The 16,532-nt window shown below is 36.6% G+C and overlaps 1 protein-coding gene across 2 annotated transcripts; it reads right to left on the reverse strand.

Annotated features, from left to right (window-relative positions):
* Positions 1–3,899: 3,899 nt before the first annotated feature.
* Positions 3,900–15,911, reverse strand: LOC122299156 (ubiquitin carboxyl-terminal hydrolase 18-like). 2 transcript variants are annotated; one of them, XM_043109158.1, is made up of 12 exons: positions 15,244–15,376; positions 11,379–11,511; positions 11,009–11,174; positions 10,802–10,890; positions 9,302–9,387; positions 9,066–9,228; positions 8,349–8,472; positions 7,405–7,562; positions 6,781–6,865; positions 6,208–6,420; positions 5,662–5,723; positions 3,900–5,006 (listed from the first exon to the last, which is right to left on the reverse strand). In XM_043109158.1, exons 2-12 carry the CDS (start codon positions 11,411–11,413, stop codon positions 4,217–4,219), a joined length of 1,971 nt encoding a protein of 656 aa, XP_042965092.1. In that variant the 5' UTR covers positions 11,414–11,511; positions 15,244–15,376; the 3' UTR covers positions 3,900–4,216. The 2 variants fall into 2 exon arrangements, with proteins under 2 accessions (XP_042965092.1, XP_042965091.1); XM_043109157.1 differs by lacking the exon at positions 11,379–11,511 and having other exon boundaries at positions 15,244–15,911.
* Between the last annotated feature and the right edge of the window lie 621 nt (positions 15,912–16,532).

Genomic DNA, 16,532 nt, shown 5'->3' on the forward strand with positions numbered 1-16,532 from the left:
TGTCCGATCTCTTATAACTAGATTCTTAGCAAACACTACTTGCCAAAGCTAATTCTAGGGGTCCATACAAGTAATGATGCCCGCCTCCTAGGTCTCTAGAGCATCCTCATCGATCTTCTCTGGTGTTAAAGCATATACTTTTGCCTGTGTCGTCTACCTTTGGCCTCCCCTTCTTCTTACAGGGCCAGTCCTTCCTTCATGGAGTGCTGGTAGGCACTTCTTATTTTAATGCCCAACTTGGCCACATCTGTAGCATGAGAGCGATGCTTGGCGACAATCCTCCTCATGGACCTATTATAGTAGCCGCATACTGGCACTCTACTTCCCATGCGCGTCCCGAGAGAAACTTGTGGGTGCAACCCCATCCTAGACACAATCTTTCAAGGTGACCCTAAACTACTTCCTTCTCCATATAAAGGTCCTCTGTTTCTAGCTCATCGTCGCAGTCGCCAAACTAAAATGCTTGCCTTTCACAACTGAGGCAACATTTTCTAGTCAATGAAAATCTTTTATATGTAAGCGGGCCACTTGGATACGTATTCTCGATTGTAACCCATCTTGAAAACGTTCTACACGCATCTCTTCCATGGAAATAAGATGAAGAGCAAACCTTCCCAATTCCATAAACTTAGCGGCTCATTGTTCAACTATCATGTTGCCTTGGACTAAATTTGTAGAATCCTTTGACCTTTGTTGTTTTACTATAATAGGGAAATACCGGTCATCAAATTTCTTCTTAAACAGTTCCCACGTAATGGCTCCCACATATCCTAGCTCCATAAAAAGTAGCTGCCTCTTGGCATTCAACCAAATCCCTACTTCCCCTTTAAATAAATAATTCACGTATAGTACTTTCTAGTCCTCCGTGCAAGCACAAACTTCAAAAGCCCTTTCAATATCTATAATCAACATTCTACCCTGGTCGACCCTTCATTCCCAAAGAATACAGAATACCGATAGGCTTAAAATCATTCATACGTACATCTTTGTTGTTCAACACATGGGTGGTTAACTTGCTATATTTGCAACTACCCTTGGAAAAACTCCTATTGTAGCTGCAGCACGTTTGTTATATAGCTAATCGCTCAGGGCATGGTGTGGCTTCCATCATTACTAGGTTGATCTCCTACATGATTGCCACTAGTCGTCCATTATTCAAAACTCTCGGTCGCACCACAACAAAATCCTGTCACACAAACCCAAGCCTATCACTCTTCCTCTTGACCCTAATTCACTTGCCACAAATCAAGCCTATAATCCTTGATCCTATAATCCTTAAAGATTCAAGTCTACTGTGCCAAAGATCATATCCTATTACTCTAGTACTGATCCTAAGTGACATTAAGAATTTATCCAAAGTCATAAAAGCTCTGATGCCAAACTATGGCACCCCCAGCCCTCAACAGTCTTCTTAATGAGGAACTGTGATGCCCAAGATGCAAGCCAGTCGCTTGTATCCCTTACGTTCGGATGAGGGTTGTGCACCCATATGCAAATGGTAAAGAAGATTAGTCGGAGACTAGTCTAGTATTATCCAAATATCACAATCACTTTGTCCCAAATATAATTACATACAATCATAAGTTCATCACTTAAATCAAAATATAGTGAACAATAAAATATTCACCAAATTATAATAAACATCTTAAATTAAAAAAATATAAAACTAAACAGAGACAGGCCTTCATGGCCACTCTTCAAGCAGGGCTAGTCTTTCTTCCTCAGGGTAATTCTCCTGGACTACATATGCATCTAGGTCTATGGCTCCAAAGAACAAAACTAAAGGTAAAATTCATGACAATACTAAAATGAATGACAATGAAAATGAATATTCATACCCCGATTCATGTAAATAAGGTTAAGAGCACACATGTTTTAAGCATACGAAGGAATCTCCTGCTAAGCCCAAACACGTGTATTCCTAAACATGGCAAGGAATCAACCTCTTGAGCAAAACTCATATATTCATAAGTATGGCGATGAATCACCCTCTCAGCAAAATGCATATACATTAAGTATGGTGATTTTGAGGAATTAGCCTCTAAGCAAATCAAGTATACATTCATAAAGATTACCAGTTGCAGGGAATCACTCTCCCATTTGGCACAAGGAATCTCTCTACTTAGTCAACACGTGGAACACCTCCACCAAATTATCAAAAATGATACCCACATGATCAATGTGGGGGCTCTCTCTACCCTTGATATCATGTGAAGCCAATACGGGAACGCCCCACTCCAATCATCATGAGGAAGCCCTCTATATGTTTGAAACTCGTTGGAACGTGCTGCTAAGGAATAATACGGAGAATCCTCAACCCAATCCCATGAGTACAAAGCACATGGAAAACACATCACTTTAAATCATATCGTCTTTAAATCACCTCATCAAAGTAGTCAATAAATATAATGAGAAAAGTATGCACTTTCATGAGAGAAAGAGATAAGAAGTAGAATATGCAAATCCTGAACATACCCAAAAGTATTTACCCTACATTTCTAGTATGGTCATAAGAGTGAACATACCTAGATAGTATTGTAAATAATAATAGTCGCGCTGTCTTAAGTTGACAAAGACTCTAAGCTCTCGACGTCCTTGAAGCCTTCAAATAGAAAAGAAGAAAAGTATTGAAGTTCTTTACAATCTTGGAAGTGGGATGTTGACTCTCATCCATTGCCTTTTATATGGCAATATAGCCGGTTACAGTCCTAACAGAACTTGACGTTTTCCCTAACCTCATCTTGCTTGAATAACAGACCTTCAATCTTGGCTATCCATATATCCTCTAGATTGAAGAATTGTAAAGACTGAGTGACTGATGGGACAAGACCGGCTGTCCATATGTCCTCCTCATAAATGTCTCCCACATGGCATTAGGCCACAACAGTATTCCATCTCCCTAAGCGTACTCCTGCTATGACTCCTAATGGAGCATAGGCCTTGGGTACGACACCTGCTGCCTCCATTTTATCTCAAAGTGCTCCCAGCTTTGCATTGGCTTTGTCCTCACTCGTTGCCATTTCCTGCCTCCTATAGGGCCAACCAAAGTTTTGAATACCATTTTTGTGACCGTTTCAACTAAGGCACTAAAACGAAATATTTCGAAATTGTTTCCATTTCGGTATACCGTTTCGAAATTGTCTAATATAGATAAATGAATTATATGTATAAATTATATTTAAAAATAACATTAATGCAAATCTTAAAAAGTTAAAACACATATAAGAATCTTTAGATATGAGAATTTGAGTAAAAATTACAAAAAAGTCAGGATTTTTATATTAATTACAAAAATACCACAACTAGCCAATATTGACCGAAATGCATTGAAATGGCCGATATATCGAAAACCAGCCAATATTGACCAAAACGCATCAAAACGTTGAAATGGCCGATATATCGAAAATCAGCCAATATTGTCCAAAATGCATCAAAACGATCAGTATTTGACCCAATACAAAACACCTACCTCCCCCTTGCTAGTTACTATTCCAACACAGTAAATTCCTACCGTACCAACCGGTACAATACGGTATTCAAAATATTGGGATCAACCCTTCCTTTGCTCACATGGTGTCAGGCGAACCTTCCCCTATCTCCTGTGCTGCCCTGCATCTATTAGGCTCTACAACATGTTGCTCGTCTTACTTCCACCTTAGCCGCATGCATGTCGCTCCCACTGCCCCCTTGTTGCCAGCATGCCTACGTTTAGGGATTCCCTCCCTCATTCCGGCATAGTCCTCACAATAAAGGATTTTCATTTCGCAATATGTGGAGGTTCAAGTTTCATCCGAGTATAAAGAAAATTGTAGAAACTAATACCAAGATTTATTGCTTTGCTTCAGACAACCAATCAAGCCACGATACAATTAGGAGAAGAAATACAAAGTCTCAAAAAATTAAAGCAAGGTATTATTCATTCTATCATAATTATTCTTACAAATAAAAATTAGATCGACAGTGTACACAGAGAAGGTACTTCCCCTCACAATCCAAAGCGACATCGTTAATTCTGTCAATTTTTTATGTAGTTAGAGAGTCCATCGGGAAAAGGTACAATAGAATCCAGAGATTTCTGCAATACTGAAACTCCAGGGAAAAAAAAAAAAAAAAAAAAAAAGAAAAAAAAAGAGAAATTCCCATCTCGATCTTATCCTTTTGATGGTGGATCGTGGAAAAATATATATGAACTAAAGGAAACAACAGCTACAAACTGCTACCCACCCATTATTTCTACTCTATTGGCTCCACTTTCATGCTCAGTATCAGAATTCCAGAGGGGCGACTCATGCTTCAATTTATGAACTTGACCTGAAACTAGTTCGTTAGCGTGTTCCGGTGGACATAGAATTCCATTTTGATCAGCATATCCGTTGGCATAAACTTCAATATCTTTTCCAACGGATGAAGGTATTGACTCACCACCCACATCCTGTGAATCTTCCCCTTTGCAATCAATTGAAACGGAATATTCCATTTCACTGCAGGAAACTTCCTTGAGATCAGCCGGACACAACTCGGAATGAGCAACCATATTCACATCTTTTGAATCTCTTCCAGCCCGAGAATCAAATGCAACGGAAGAATCTCTCTCAGACCTTAAAAGTTCATTTTCTGGTGGATTTGACGCAGGATTGACCATACTCATACCATCTGTATCTTCTCTTAAATCTTCGAGACTAATTCCCATAGATGACTCAGTTTCACAGATGAGAACCTCCCTACAAACAGATGAATCGCAGCTAACCATATCCATATCCTCGAGATGTTCTTTTAGAGCTACAGAGTTTATTCCAGTAGATGACTCTTCTTCACAGCGAGAAACCATCGAGAATGGACCATAATCAGATGGAACAGCAAAACCATTAATGGGTTTTATAGACTCGGCAGTTTTTAAGCATCCAACTTGTTCGTTTGGGCAGGGCACAACTTTCTCTTGCATCATTTGCTGCTGCTCCTTCTCTGAAGGTTCGACAGTTATAAGACACGATGGTCGAGCACAAACCCTGTCCATCCAAAGGTAAACAGGATCATCTGGTATATCCATCAAAAGACTAACTCGAGTATTCAATTGCAGCCAGGCATGAGAAAAACAATGTCTCGACAAAAACTTTTAAACAATGCCAACACACTCCACTTGATTTTTCAACAATGATAAACACAAATAGAAACAGCAACATAGACATCCCGACATGCATTTCCCAATAAATAAGAAGATAAATGATTGATCTACAAATGAATCTTACAAAAACAAAAAAAAAAAAAATGCTTATAAACTGATGTGGCTTAATATGATGTGTTAAATTATAAAGCACCTTTTGTTGTAAAATAAACTTGATGTGTTTTATCAAGTCACGTCAATTTGTAAACTTACTTTTGTAAGATCTTTTTATAGATCTAGCACATATAAGAATGCTCACATAGAGGTATTATAGATTGAAAAAGGGCCCAATCTGAGGAGGAAAGTACTTGACAAACAATGCACAACTTAACACAATAACTCAACTTGCAAGGCCACCCATGTCACAGACTCCATAATTTGAATCACACTAAAGGCAACTAAATTACCCAAATACAAAATGGTCTAAAATGTAAGGTCAATGGAACAAGAAAGAAAATAAAGTAAAATGAGATTAGACATTGGGACACAGAGACAGATACCTGCTGTATAAAAGCATATATGCTCCTTGAGAGAGTACCTCTTCTAATTCAACACTTGTAACCTGAAAGAGTCGAAAAAGTGAGAACTGATAGATGGGATCACACACTATCAAATTGTAAGGATTCATTCATCAAAAGTGAGTACGGTGGCCTTGCAACATATGGGATCACTAACTGCTTTAATAGGTGCAAGAAGACTCACTTGCCAACAAAAAGGGGAACAACAAACTGCTTCGAAGGTGAAATTCCTTTTTTCAGTATAAAAATACTTTTTGCAATATAAAAATAATAATTCCTACGGCAGATGTCAGTGGCACTGCTATAACCATTTCCTAGACAAGCTGTATTTCTGGATAAATAATTCCTACACGAGCAGTATTGAACAAGCAATAGCATAGAATGAAACGTATAATCTCACTTTAGGGATTTAGAAATAAAGGATACCAATTCTTACTTTGGCCCTAATCTGTCGTATGTGTGCAGGAACCATGCATGACACAAACAATTTGAAGAGAGGGAGAGAGAGAGACTAAAAAAAAGGTATACCTTGCAATCATCAATTCTATACCAATTTCCACGGAAATCCTTGGTATAACAGATGTAGTGACCAAAAAATGATGCATTCAACATATCCACATGAACGACAACTGCATAAAGCTTGTAGGTATCTGTACTATCTCCAGACTCACTCATGTAGGGGCTAAGATCCAAGGTCTCTGGGAAAGCTACTCTCTTATTAAGTTTCCCAAACCTCCCACTCTGTAAAGATTGCCAACAAATAACAAGAAATCAAATGAAAACCCAAAGATAAATATAAGTTTGAGAGACATTTGGAAATTGAAAAATTATACTCATCAACCCCACACCACACACCTGTTTTTATTTTTTATCTTTTCATTTTTTTTTTTTCCCCATAGTATGAGTGTGGTGTTTTTTTCCAAAAAAAAAATAAAAATTTACATCAACTTGAGCTGACACTAATACTTTTTTTTTATGACGCACTAAAACTTTTGAAGGTGAAAATAAAATTTAAGGGCAAAAAAAAAGCCATAGAATATTCAGATACCAAGCACATTACAAATACGTAATAGACCATGTAAAATGAGTAATAGCTCAGACCTGAAATCTTTTTAAGGCAATGGTTAGAATATTTGGAGCTTTTTTTACAGTAAGACGCTTCCATGCCTTAACATAGTCATTGCAGCTGCGAAAAACAGAAATATTTAGTTCAAGGATGTAATGGGGATGCAGGCTCTGAAAGCACATAATTAAGGCATTACAAACTAATGAGCAAAGTATCAGTAAATTTTAGAAGTATTACAAACTAAACCATATACTACTTGCTACTTGTAACAAGTCTTTCTTTGACGCAACACAAACATAAAGCAAATTAAAGATACCATGCTAGGAGCAATATGAAAGAATCAACCCACCATCAATTTACTTCCCACCAAAACATCATTTTGAATCAAAATTGGCATATCTCAACAATCACAATAAGAAGTAAAGGTTTACCTCTTAATTAAACAATAAAATTGGGTAATAAAGATAGGAAGTACAGGTTTACCACTTTAAGTGATGACTGAAATGATGATTACAAATGATAAAAAAATTTAAACTATCGTCAAAAAAGAGAATATTACTAAAATACACATACATCTGATAAGAGCCAACAACACAGAATGTATAATTAGATATTTCTTTTTTGTGTTAAATACAATAAAAAACGAGAAGTAACCATACCCATCACATTTATACATATTTTCTCCATGAAGCCATTCCCTGCTTGTGAACTGGTCCAGGCATTCCTCCAATGATGCGGCATCCCCATGAATTTCAACTGTCAAATCCATCATATTTTCATACTGATTTGAGATATTATTGCATTTTGTACATATCACCTGGAAAAAACAAAATATGTTATGCTTCAAATAAGGATAGAGAATGATGGAGAGGAAGTGTATTCCCCTCTTCATTCTTCCCTTCATAATTTAGCATAGAGATTTTTTATTTAAAAAAAAAAAAAACTCTCTCAAGATACCCCTATCTGAACAAGATAAAGATAAGCCCTTCCAACTAATAAATAAATATGAACTTACATTGAATAATGAGAATTCTATATAAAAATTTAAAAAATAAATAAAAATTAAAAAAATAAAAATAAAAAGAAGAAAAGCAAGCACCTTAAAAGGATGCTAAAAAATGGATATAGGCATCAGATGAAAAGGATGGCAAATTATCAAATTAGTTTCATTGTCCAATAAAGGATGGAATTTCATAATCTATACTTCCAGTCTAAGGAAAACCTGATCATATTAATACCATTTCTTGCGTGTATTGAGATTCTTTTTTCTTGAAAGATTAAATAAGAGGGTGTTCTAACTTACAGTTTCCATTTGAAAGTATAGAAATTATGAAAAGGTATTGATCAGGTTTTCCTAAGACTGGATATATAGAAATTATAAGCAAAAAACTTTTTTTTTTAAAGTTATAAGTAAACAACAAATTACTTTCTATGGGAGAGAGGATCCACCAAGAGGGTGAGTTAAGCTTTGAAAATAAGATAAAAAAATGCAAAAAATAAGACTGCCAATGTGATCCCTAGCACCAAAATTATATGCATGAAGTAAAAGGACTTCTGTAAACAAGAAGCAAATTTCTAAGTACGGTCTAGTGATTTGCATAACCTGGGATTGGAGTTGACCACCAAATATATGTTGGATAAGGGTGGTCTCTTGAGAGCTAGGTTCAACAGCTTTTTCTCCACCAAATTCATCAAGGCAGATGGACTGCATTGTATCAATAGCAAACCTACAAGCAAGGCAGTTGGCTTCACAAAATTAAACCAAAATTATCACCGCTTATTCTCTTGAAGCTAGAACAGTTTAAATGATGTTATTTTTTTTAAAGGGCTTCTGGTGATTTTAGTCATGTAGGTTAGAAGGGTGGATAAATTAGCTTGTGGTGGAGTATTCTCTTTCTAGTGTTTGTCATTCTTTTCCTTCCTCTTATTCTGTTTAGATGGCTCTTGTATACTTCCTATGTACTTGGTGCACCCTTTGGTAATAATGATTTTCGATTACTAAGAAAAAAGCATGCCACTAAATTCCAGTATGTCCTTATTCAAGTGTGGTTCAGTTTGGCACATAAGAATTTTCATCTTAATCTCAAAATTCTCATCTCATCATTACAACTTTCTCATATTCCTATACAAAATATAATAAAAAATTTAACTTTTACTTAACTTTTCCAAATCCCAAAACAATAATAATATTAAAATATAAACATTTTAATATTTCATCTTAAACTCAAAATTCTCATCTCAAAATTCTCTACTACCAAACCAAACCCGAAAACTTCCTAGAATAAGTGAACAAACTGAATTCGATGCAAATAGGACAAACCTCATGAACTCGTGAGCATCCTCCTGACTGCCATAGCCAAGATTACCACCGATATTAGGTAAGCGAGAGAGAATATTTATGGGTGAAAATTCTTGCAAACTTTGGGTTGCCCTTTTAACATGGGTTTGAAACTCACATAGGAAGCACCAACCATTATGATGGCCTGGACCAAAAAAAAAACAAGTGTCTTTAGACTTAAAATTAGGTTAAACATTTGTAATCCCACCAAAACTTACACTCTCTTTGATGGCCTTTCTCCAACAAGTAAGCAGCAAGTGGCCGTGTGAATGTAAGACATTGCAAAACCACATTGGCAAAGCAACTACACAAGAAAAACAGAATTGAGAATCGTCATTCATTAGTGCTACATTCACATGTTCGTGTTGGTGTATGATTTGCATTGAAGGGGGGAAGGGGAAGGGGAAGGGGAATGGCATGCACGAGTGCAATATGTCCATGTGTAAAGCATGCAATGATGGGGGAGGAGAATAAATTTCATTTAGTGAGTTGGCAAAGGGTGTGTTGTCCGATTGTTAATGGTGGTTCGGGGGTGCGTAACTTGACTTTTTTTAATATGGCATTATTAGGAAAGTGGTTGTGGAGATATCATCACGAAGGGGATTCTTTGTGGACAGTGGTGATTGATTGGAAGTACAGGTGTCAGTGGGGCCTTATGGTGTTAGTTTATGGAAATATATTAGAAAGGGGTGGAGCTCTTTTGTAAAACAGATTAAGTTTTAAGGTTGGAGAAGGTCTTTGTATTCGGTTTTGGCATGATGAATGGTGTAGTGAGAGACCTCTTAAAATTGTTTTTCTGTCTGTTTTCAGCTTGCTGGAAACCAGCAGGCTGCTGTTTCAGAAGTTTTGTGTTGTGACAATAGGACTGTGCACTGGAATATCTGTTTCACTAGAAATGCTCAAGACTGGGAACTTGATGAGTTCGTAGATTTCTTCAGTTTTCTGTATTAAGTGAAGGCAGCTGGGGTTGGGAGAGATCATATGCTGCGGAAGCATAAGGGGAGTAATAAGTTTTCAGTTAGCTCCTTCTATAAGGTGCTGAATGCCCAACAGCAAGTTTTTTTTCCATGGAAGAGCATTTGGAGAGGGTCCTTGTTCCTTCTAAAGTGGCTTTTTTTATTTGGACAGCTGCACTTGGGAAGATTTTGACGGTTGATAAACTAAGGAAACATGGTATGATTGTTTTGGAGTGGTGTTGTATGTGTAAGAAGAATGGGGAATCGGTTGACCATTTACTTTTACATTGTGAAGTGGCTAGGGAGTTATGGATTGGCATTTTCGGTAGAGCTGGGTTGTGTTGGGTTATGCCTAAGGGTGTGGTGGATTTATTAGCATGTTGGAATAGGCATCATAATAGCTCTCAACAGGCTGAGGCGTGGAGAATGATACCTTTGTGCTTAATGTGGTGCATTTTGACAGAAAGGAATGACAGGTGCTTCAAAAAATAAGGAGCAAGTAGTGGGGGAAATCTGGAATTTCTTTGTGTTTTCTCTTATTCAGTGGTTTTCTGCTATTGTTCTTAAGGAAGGGAATGTTAATGAGTTTTTGTCTTTTTTTCAGCTTTCTAGAATGTAATTAGGTGTCTCATTTTGTATACTTCCTGTGTATATGGGCTTTGCCTAGTTTCATTCTCTTCAATAAAGTTTCTTACTTATCAAAAAAAAAAAAAGCATGCAATGATGGTATTATATTAAAGCCTAAATATGGTATAAACACACCTGTTTCCACAATTTAGGAGTCCACAAGGAGGAAATCCAGGATTCTCCCAATTGAAAAATCTCAGAAACTCATCATATGGAAAAAGAATCTGAAAAAGTACAAGTGTGAGTTATAAGTTTCTCCATGGTTGAAAAATAACCAATAATTCATCAGTCGGTTATGGTATATAAAAGGAAAAACAACAAAAAGAAAAGACCAACAATTACCTTTTCTGGCTGCTTGATAAACTTAGAGGTTCCACGAGCAGGAACTAATGCAATTGCAGATGACTTTCTTCCTGCAAGACTACAAGTTGAATTTACTCCAGATGATTGACGCTTGCAATTTGTCTTATGCCCAGATTTCCAGTGCACTTCTTGGCAGTTTTTCGAACTGGAAAAAAGACAAAAAATAATGTTATGTATGATCATTTTCTCTGAACTTTTTACTTCTTAGGCCTTTTTTTTTTTTTAATGTCAGGGAACCTCTTCAAGGCAGGGCCCTTTGGACCCACCCCTGCAGAGTAAACCCCGGTCCTGTGCACCGCATCCTAGGATGTTTCCCTATACGGAACTGGTTAAATCGCTAGCTTTTTACCAGGGGTGTGGCCCCAAAGGATTGTTTGCAACCATGAGGTGTTGAACCTTGGACCTTAAAGGGAGTGATACCCCAAGACCAAGCCCTTCACCACTTGGACAAACCCCTTGGGGTTTCTTGGCATTTTTCCAAACTGGCAAGAAGACAAAATAATGTTATGCATCATAATTTTCTCTGAACCTAACTACCACTAATAAATATTCAAGCAAACCCACTAAAAAAGTTAATAAATATATAGAAAACAAAAACAAAAACAAACTAGAATTAATGCATAAAAAAGAACATAAGCATGCCATTACCCACCAAATATGAAACTCATTAAAAAAACTTTAATGCAGAGAGAAACATATAAATACTACAAATGAAGAGCAAGAGCTCCACCCGAGAGTTTTCTCAATCCTCGCTTGAGTCGTGGTCAAGCAAGAATCGCGACTCAATTTAGCTAGATGCAAAGTAGACACCTTGCTCAAGAACTTACCAGAATTCATTTAATTTTCTCAGAACTACAATTTTCAGTACAGTTTTAGTCATAATTGGTTTGTAATAGCATATAGTCTACATGATATATCCAGTGGCTCCCCTACTACAACGTTGGTTTTTTCAGAGTGGCCCATGCTTGAGAGGTTGGTGCCTTCACAGCATTTTTTGACTTTTTGTACTCTACTAAACGACGGCCTGGAAGTAAAGATAAGATGCTTTGGACCCCTACCATGAAAGAAAAGTTCATGTCTGATCCTTCTATAAGATCCTCATACTTTAGGATACTTGGTGATTTGGTGGACTAAGGCGCCTCTGAATATAGCTTTATTTTTTATTTTTTTGCATGAACAGTCACCAGGAAAGATCCTCACCATGAACAACTGACGAAAACATCATATAATTTTGAAAGATTAGTGTTGCATGTGCAGAAAGAGCGGGAAATCTATAGGCCACCTTTTACCCATTGTAAGATTGCCAGTATCTTTTTTTGTTGGGTAAGCTTTTTACCCAAAATCAAAACTCTAGCATCAGAGACAAACTCGCAAACCAAACAAATAGGAGTACAAGTATTAGATTTCTGCTCTAATGCATGGAGAAGATATTCCAAAGGTTTACAGCAATCTGTGAGTTGGGTTGGCTTGAGCTATGCCCATAACAATAGTAGATCTCTTTCCCAATTGGAGAGGATTATAAGCAGCCCACAAATTGCAATAGTGTGGAAGATGGTCCCTATTTCTCTATTGTGTAGTATTTAAAGGGATAGGAATTATAGAAATTTTGTGGATCACGAACAAACTCAGCTGGAGCTTAAAATTTCTTCTTAATCGTGCCACCATGATGTCATATTATGTTATGTAGTTTATGTTATGATTATGTAATGCTCATGTTAATATGTCATGATCAATGCTATGCCATACATCTAAGTAAGACGCCATGAAATTCATGAAGTCAACATGGTCATATGCATCATAATAAGATAAGTAAGAATTCATGTGAAAGATAAGTAAGTTAAGATTGGCCTTATATTATGGGTGGGATGTGCAAGCCGCAGACCTAAGAGTGGTCCACCATAAGTATGCTATGATGTATTTGGTGACATGGACCTAAGAGTGCTTCACCATACGCTATGCTACAATATATGATGTGACACAGACCTAAGCGTACTTCACCATATGCTATGTTATGATTTTATGCGGTGCCACAAACCTAAGTGTGGTTCACCATGTGTATGCTATGATATATAAGGTGTCATGGACCTAAGCGTGGTTCACCATATGTTATGCTACGATTCATGTAGTCAACAACAATTGGACAAATGCACATATGTTATGACGGCCACTAGGTAAGTGATAGACGAGATGAACGAGTCATGTATGAATGATAGGAAACGCATGGAGTCAACCATTCATGCATCCATGTTACATGTATTGCCATTATTAGATTTGATTTCGCCTATGTTACTAATTATCTATATGCTATGTGAATGTACGATGATGTATGAAAGTTTTCAAAGTTAAACATAATGTTAAGCTAAATTAAGTTTACAGTATGATGTGCTGTTACTGAGTCTTTGACTTGTTTGTTTGTTAATCTATTTTTATGTTTTAATGTCTCAGATGATGATTGTGTGGATACAAAGCATGTGTGCTAGGAGTAGATTATTCTTCCACAAACTTAGACCTTGAATAAGTGTTAGTACCACATGGGTTAGTTTTTTTTTAATAGGTAACCAATAAATTTTATTCATAGTACCACATGGGTTAGTTATGATTGGACAGTTGAATAAGTGATTTTGGCACATAGGACTTGTTAGTTTATGTTATTTTATTAAGTTTTAGTTTTTAAATTATGAAATTCCATCATGCTAAGTTAGTTTTGTGATTCAATAAGTGAGGTATTTTTATGATGTTGAATCTCTTTACCGTGCATTACGTTAGGAATGTACGTAAGATTCCGTACCTATGGGAAAGGGTGTTACAACTTCCCATGTACTTTTTAGAAACAAGAATCTTTCCTCGTCAAGTATGACTAGGTTTCCTGAAGTGAAGCCTTGAGTAGATACTTCATCTATAATGGAATCCCAAAAACACGAAGTTTGTCTATAGAGACATAGATGATAACCATTCACAATTTTATGTTCGTTTATTAAAATGGGGTGAAATTCAAGACATTTATAAAAAAAATCACATACTTGTGGACATTAAAAATTGAAAAGATGCAACAAAGACTTGCCCAAGTTCTTGCCATAAGTGTGGGGTTCAGGACAATAAGTTTATTTGTAAACTTTTTGACTATTTACACCAGTCCTCAATTAACCTTGGCACATACATAATTCCCGTCTCCACCAGTGTATAAATAAATTTCAACAATAAATGTCATTTAAATATGTGATACCCCTTTCTCATAAGTGAGGGTAGGTGGTCTATAGGATTCCCACATTGCTTGGGAATGAGAAGTTATTGATCTTTATAATGTTCCAATAGGGCTCTAATTGTATCATTGACTAGTCCTTTTGGAGAATAGGCCATGTGGTTTGGGCTTTCCATTAGAGCATTACAAATGATATCAGAGTCTATCCTAACCAGAAATGTGAAACTTGAGTCGTGCCACTTACGACAGACTATCCTAACGAGGACGTCAGGAATATAAGGGGGAAGATTGTGATACCCCAATTTGATAAGTGAGCATAGGTGATCTATGGAATCCCACATTGCTTGAGAATGAGAAGTTCTTACTTTTTATAATGTTCCTATGAGGCTCCAATTGTATTATTGACTTATCATTTTAGAGTGTAGACCATATGGTTTGGGCATTCCATTTAAGTGTTACAAAACAGCCCTGATTTTATCAACTTTTCTTGCTCAGCAGTCAGCATAGTCTAATCACTTGAGATAATGCACGGCACTAAGTTGTTTAGTAAAATTAAGAATAATTAGGCACGCGTATCGATTTAGAAACAACACGATAGTCACATAACCACTACCAATACTCTCACCAACCAGTATTGTCATAGTCACACACAGTACGAGAAAGAGAAAAAATTAAAAATTAAAAAAATTAAAAATTAAAATAAAATAAAAAAAATAAAAAATAAAAAAAAGGAGGAAAACAGACAAACACGCTCATGCACTCACAGAGTAACCAATCAACTCACAAACGCAATTACACAATTACCAATGATCACAAACAGGGCAAAAAAAAAAAAAAGTTATTACCATCATCAAAATTGCTTGCCACGTCAATATGTCTGCACTAATTTAACCATGGGTAGTAATAATTATTGTATAAAGCAATAATAGAATCGAGAGCAAACAAGAAGTATAAAGATATTTTTATTCATATCTTAAACAAACGCAGAAATATGTATGCAGTAGAGAAAAAATACCAGTAGCGAACGGCCTTGCAGCCGGAACACTTCTTGGGGGCGGGATCGCCGCAGTTGGCGCAAACGAAGCTGTCGTCCATGAGAACGCCAGGCACTGGGGCTGGATCAGAGCGGTCTCCCACTGTTTCGAAATTTGCGCCGACCTCAAAATACTTCGAGGCCGTATTCTTCACCAGGTGGAGCAATCCCACAGCAATTACGAAGACGGTGAAAATAAACTGAACGAACCAATTCAGGTCCAGAGGCACCGCAGAGACAAGCATCTACGCCGATGCCTCTTCAATCCTAGGGTTTATCATGGACACGATCACTCCTTTCTTTTCCTCTAATCGAAACGAGCAACGAATCAATAACTTAGGCCACTAACAAAACACAGAGAGAGAGAGAGAGAGAGAGAGATCTAAAAGAACCAATGAATTTGATTCTTTTTCTCTCTCGCTCCCACAGCTACTTAACTACGGGATCAATTCACAAGAATTCGCAAGAATTCTCCCACAAATTTTGCCTCGCTCGCCCTGTTCTTTCCGCTATGTCCTTCCCTTCAGTTTTTCGAAGGTACTTTAATACTAGAGAACGTGCGTGAGAGTTTCGGCTTTCTGTCTTTATTCCGGGAGATAGCGAGGCGGTGAGATTGGGTTTTCCGAACAGGGTTACACTCCAATTCCGAATTCACTTGTCCCAATTTTATATCCACGCTCTAATTAAATAATTATCTTCAAATTTTCTGATTGTACGCAATCTTACACGCACGTATAATTTTAATACAGTATCATTTTTTTAATGTAAATTTTAATTTCTTATTATTTTCAATAACTGTACGGAGGATTATGAGAATAAAATAATAAATTATAAATAATAATTCGTTATTTTTTTAATTATCATCTGAAAATTTTGCCGCAACAATAGGAATTACGTATCTTATTCGAACTGTATAATGTTTTTTTTTTTTTAGCCATGGAATTGGAGCCGTCGGATCACGTCACGTGCCTCGAGCTAAAAGAGAGAACCAACGTCTATGATCAAATGAATACTTACTTACTAAGGAAAGGAAATCGCTACCGTCCCAAAGACTCCCAACATTTTGTTCCCCTTGGATCGAAGTGATTCCGTGAAAACAACGAGTTCACGTTTCCTTCTTCTAGCTTTGCTTTAGCCTTTGTTTGAATGTATAAATGAGTTTAACTCATTTTAGTTAGATTTTATTTTAGTTATATTTTAATTTTTAAATTATTAAATATCATTTAATTCAAAATTTTTTTTTACATGAAGTTTATAATTTTTTTTAAATC

The sequence above is a fragment of the Carya illinoinensis genome, chromosome 16 (genome assembly GCF_018687715.1).
Source record: "Carya illinoinensis cultivar Pawnee chromosome 16, C.illinoinensisPawnee_v1, whole genome shotgun sequence".
Classification (NCBI taxonomy): domain Eukaryota; kingdom Viridiplantae; phylum Streptophyta; class Magnoliopsida; order Fagales; family Juglandaceae; genus Carya; species Carya illinoinensis.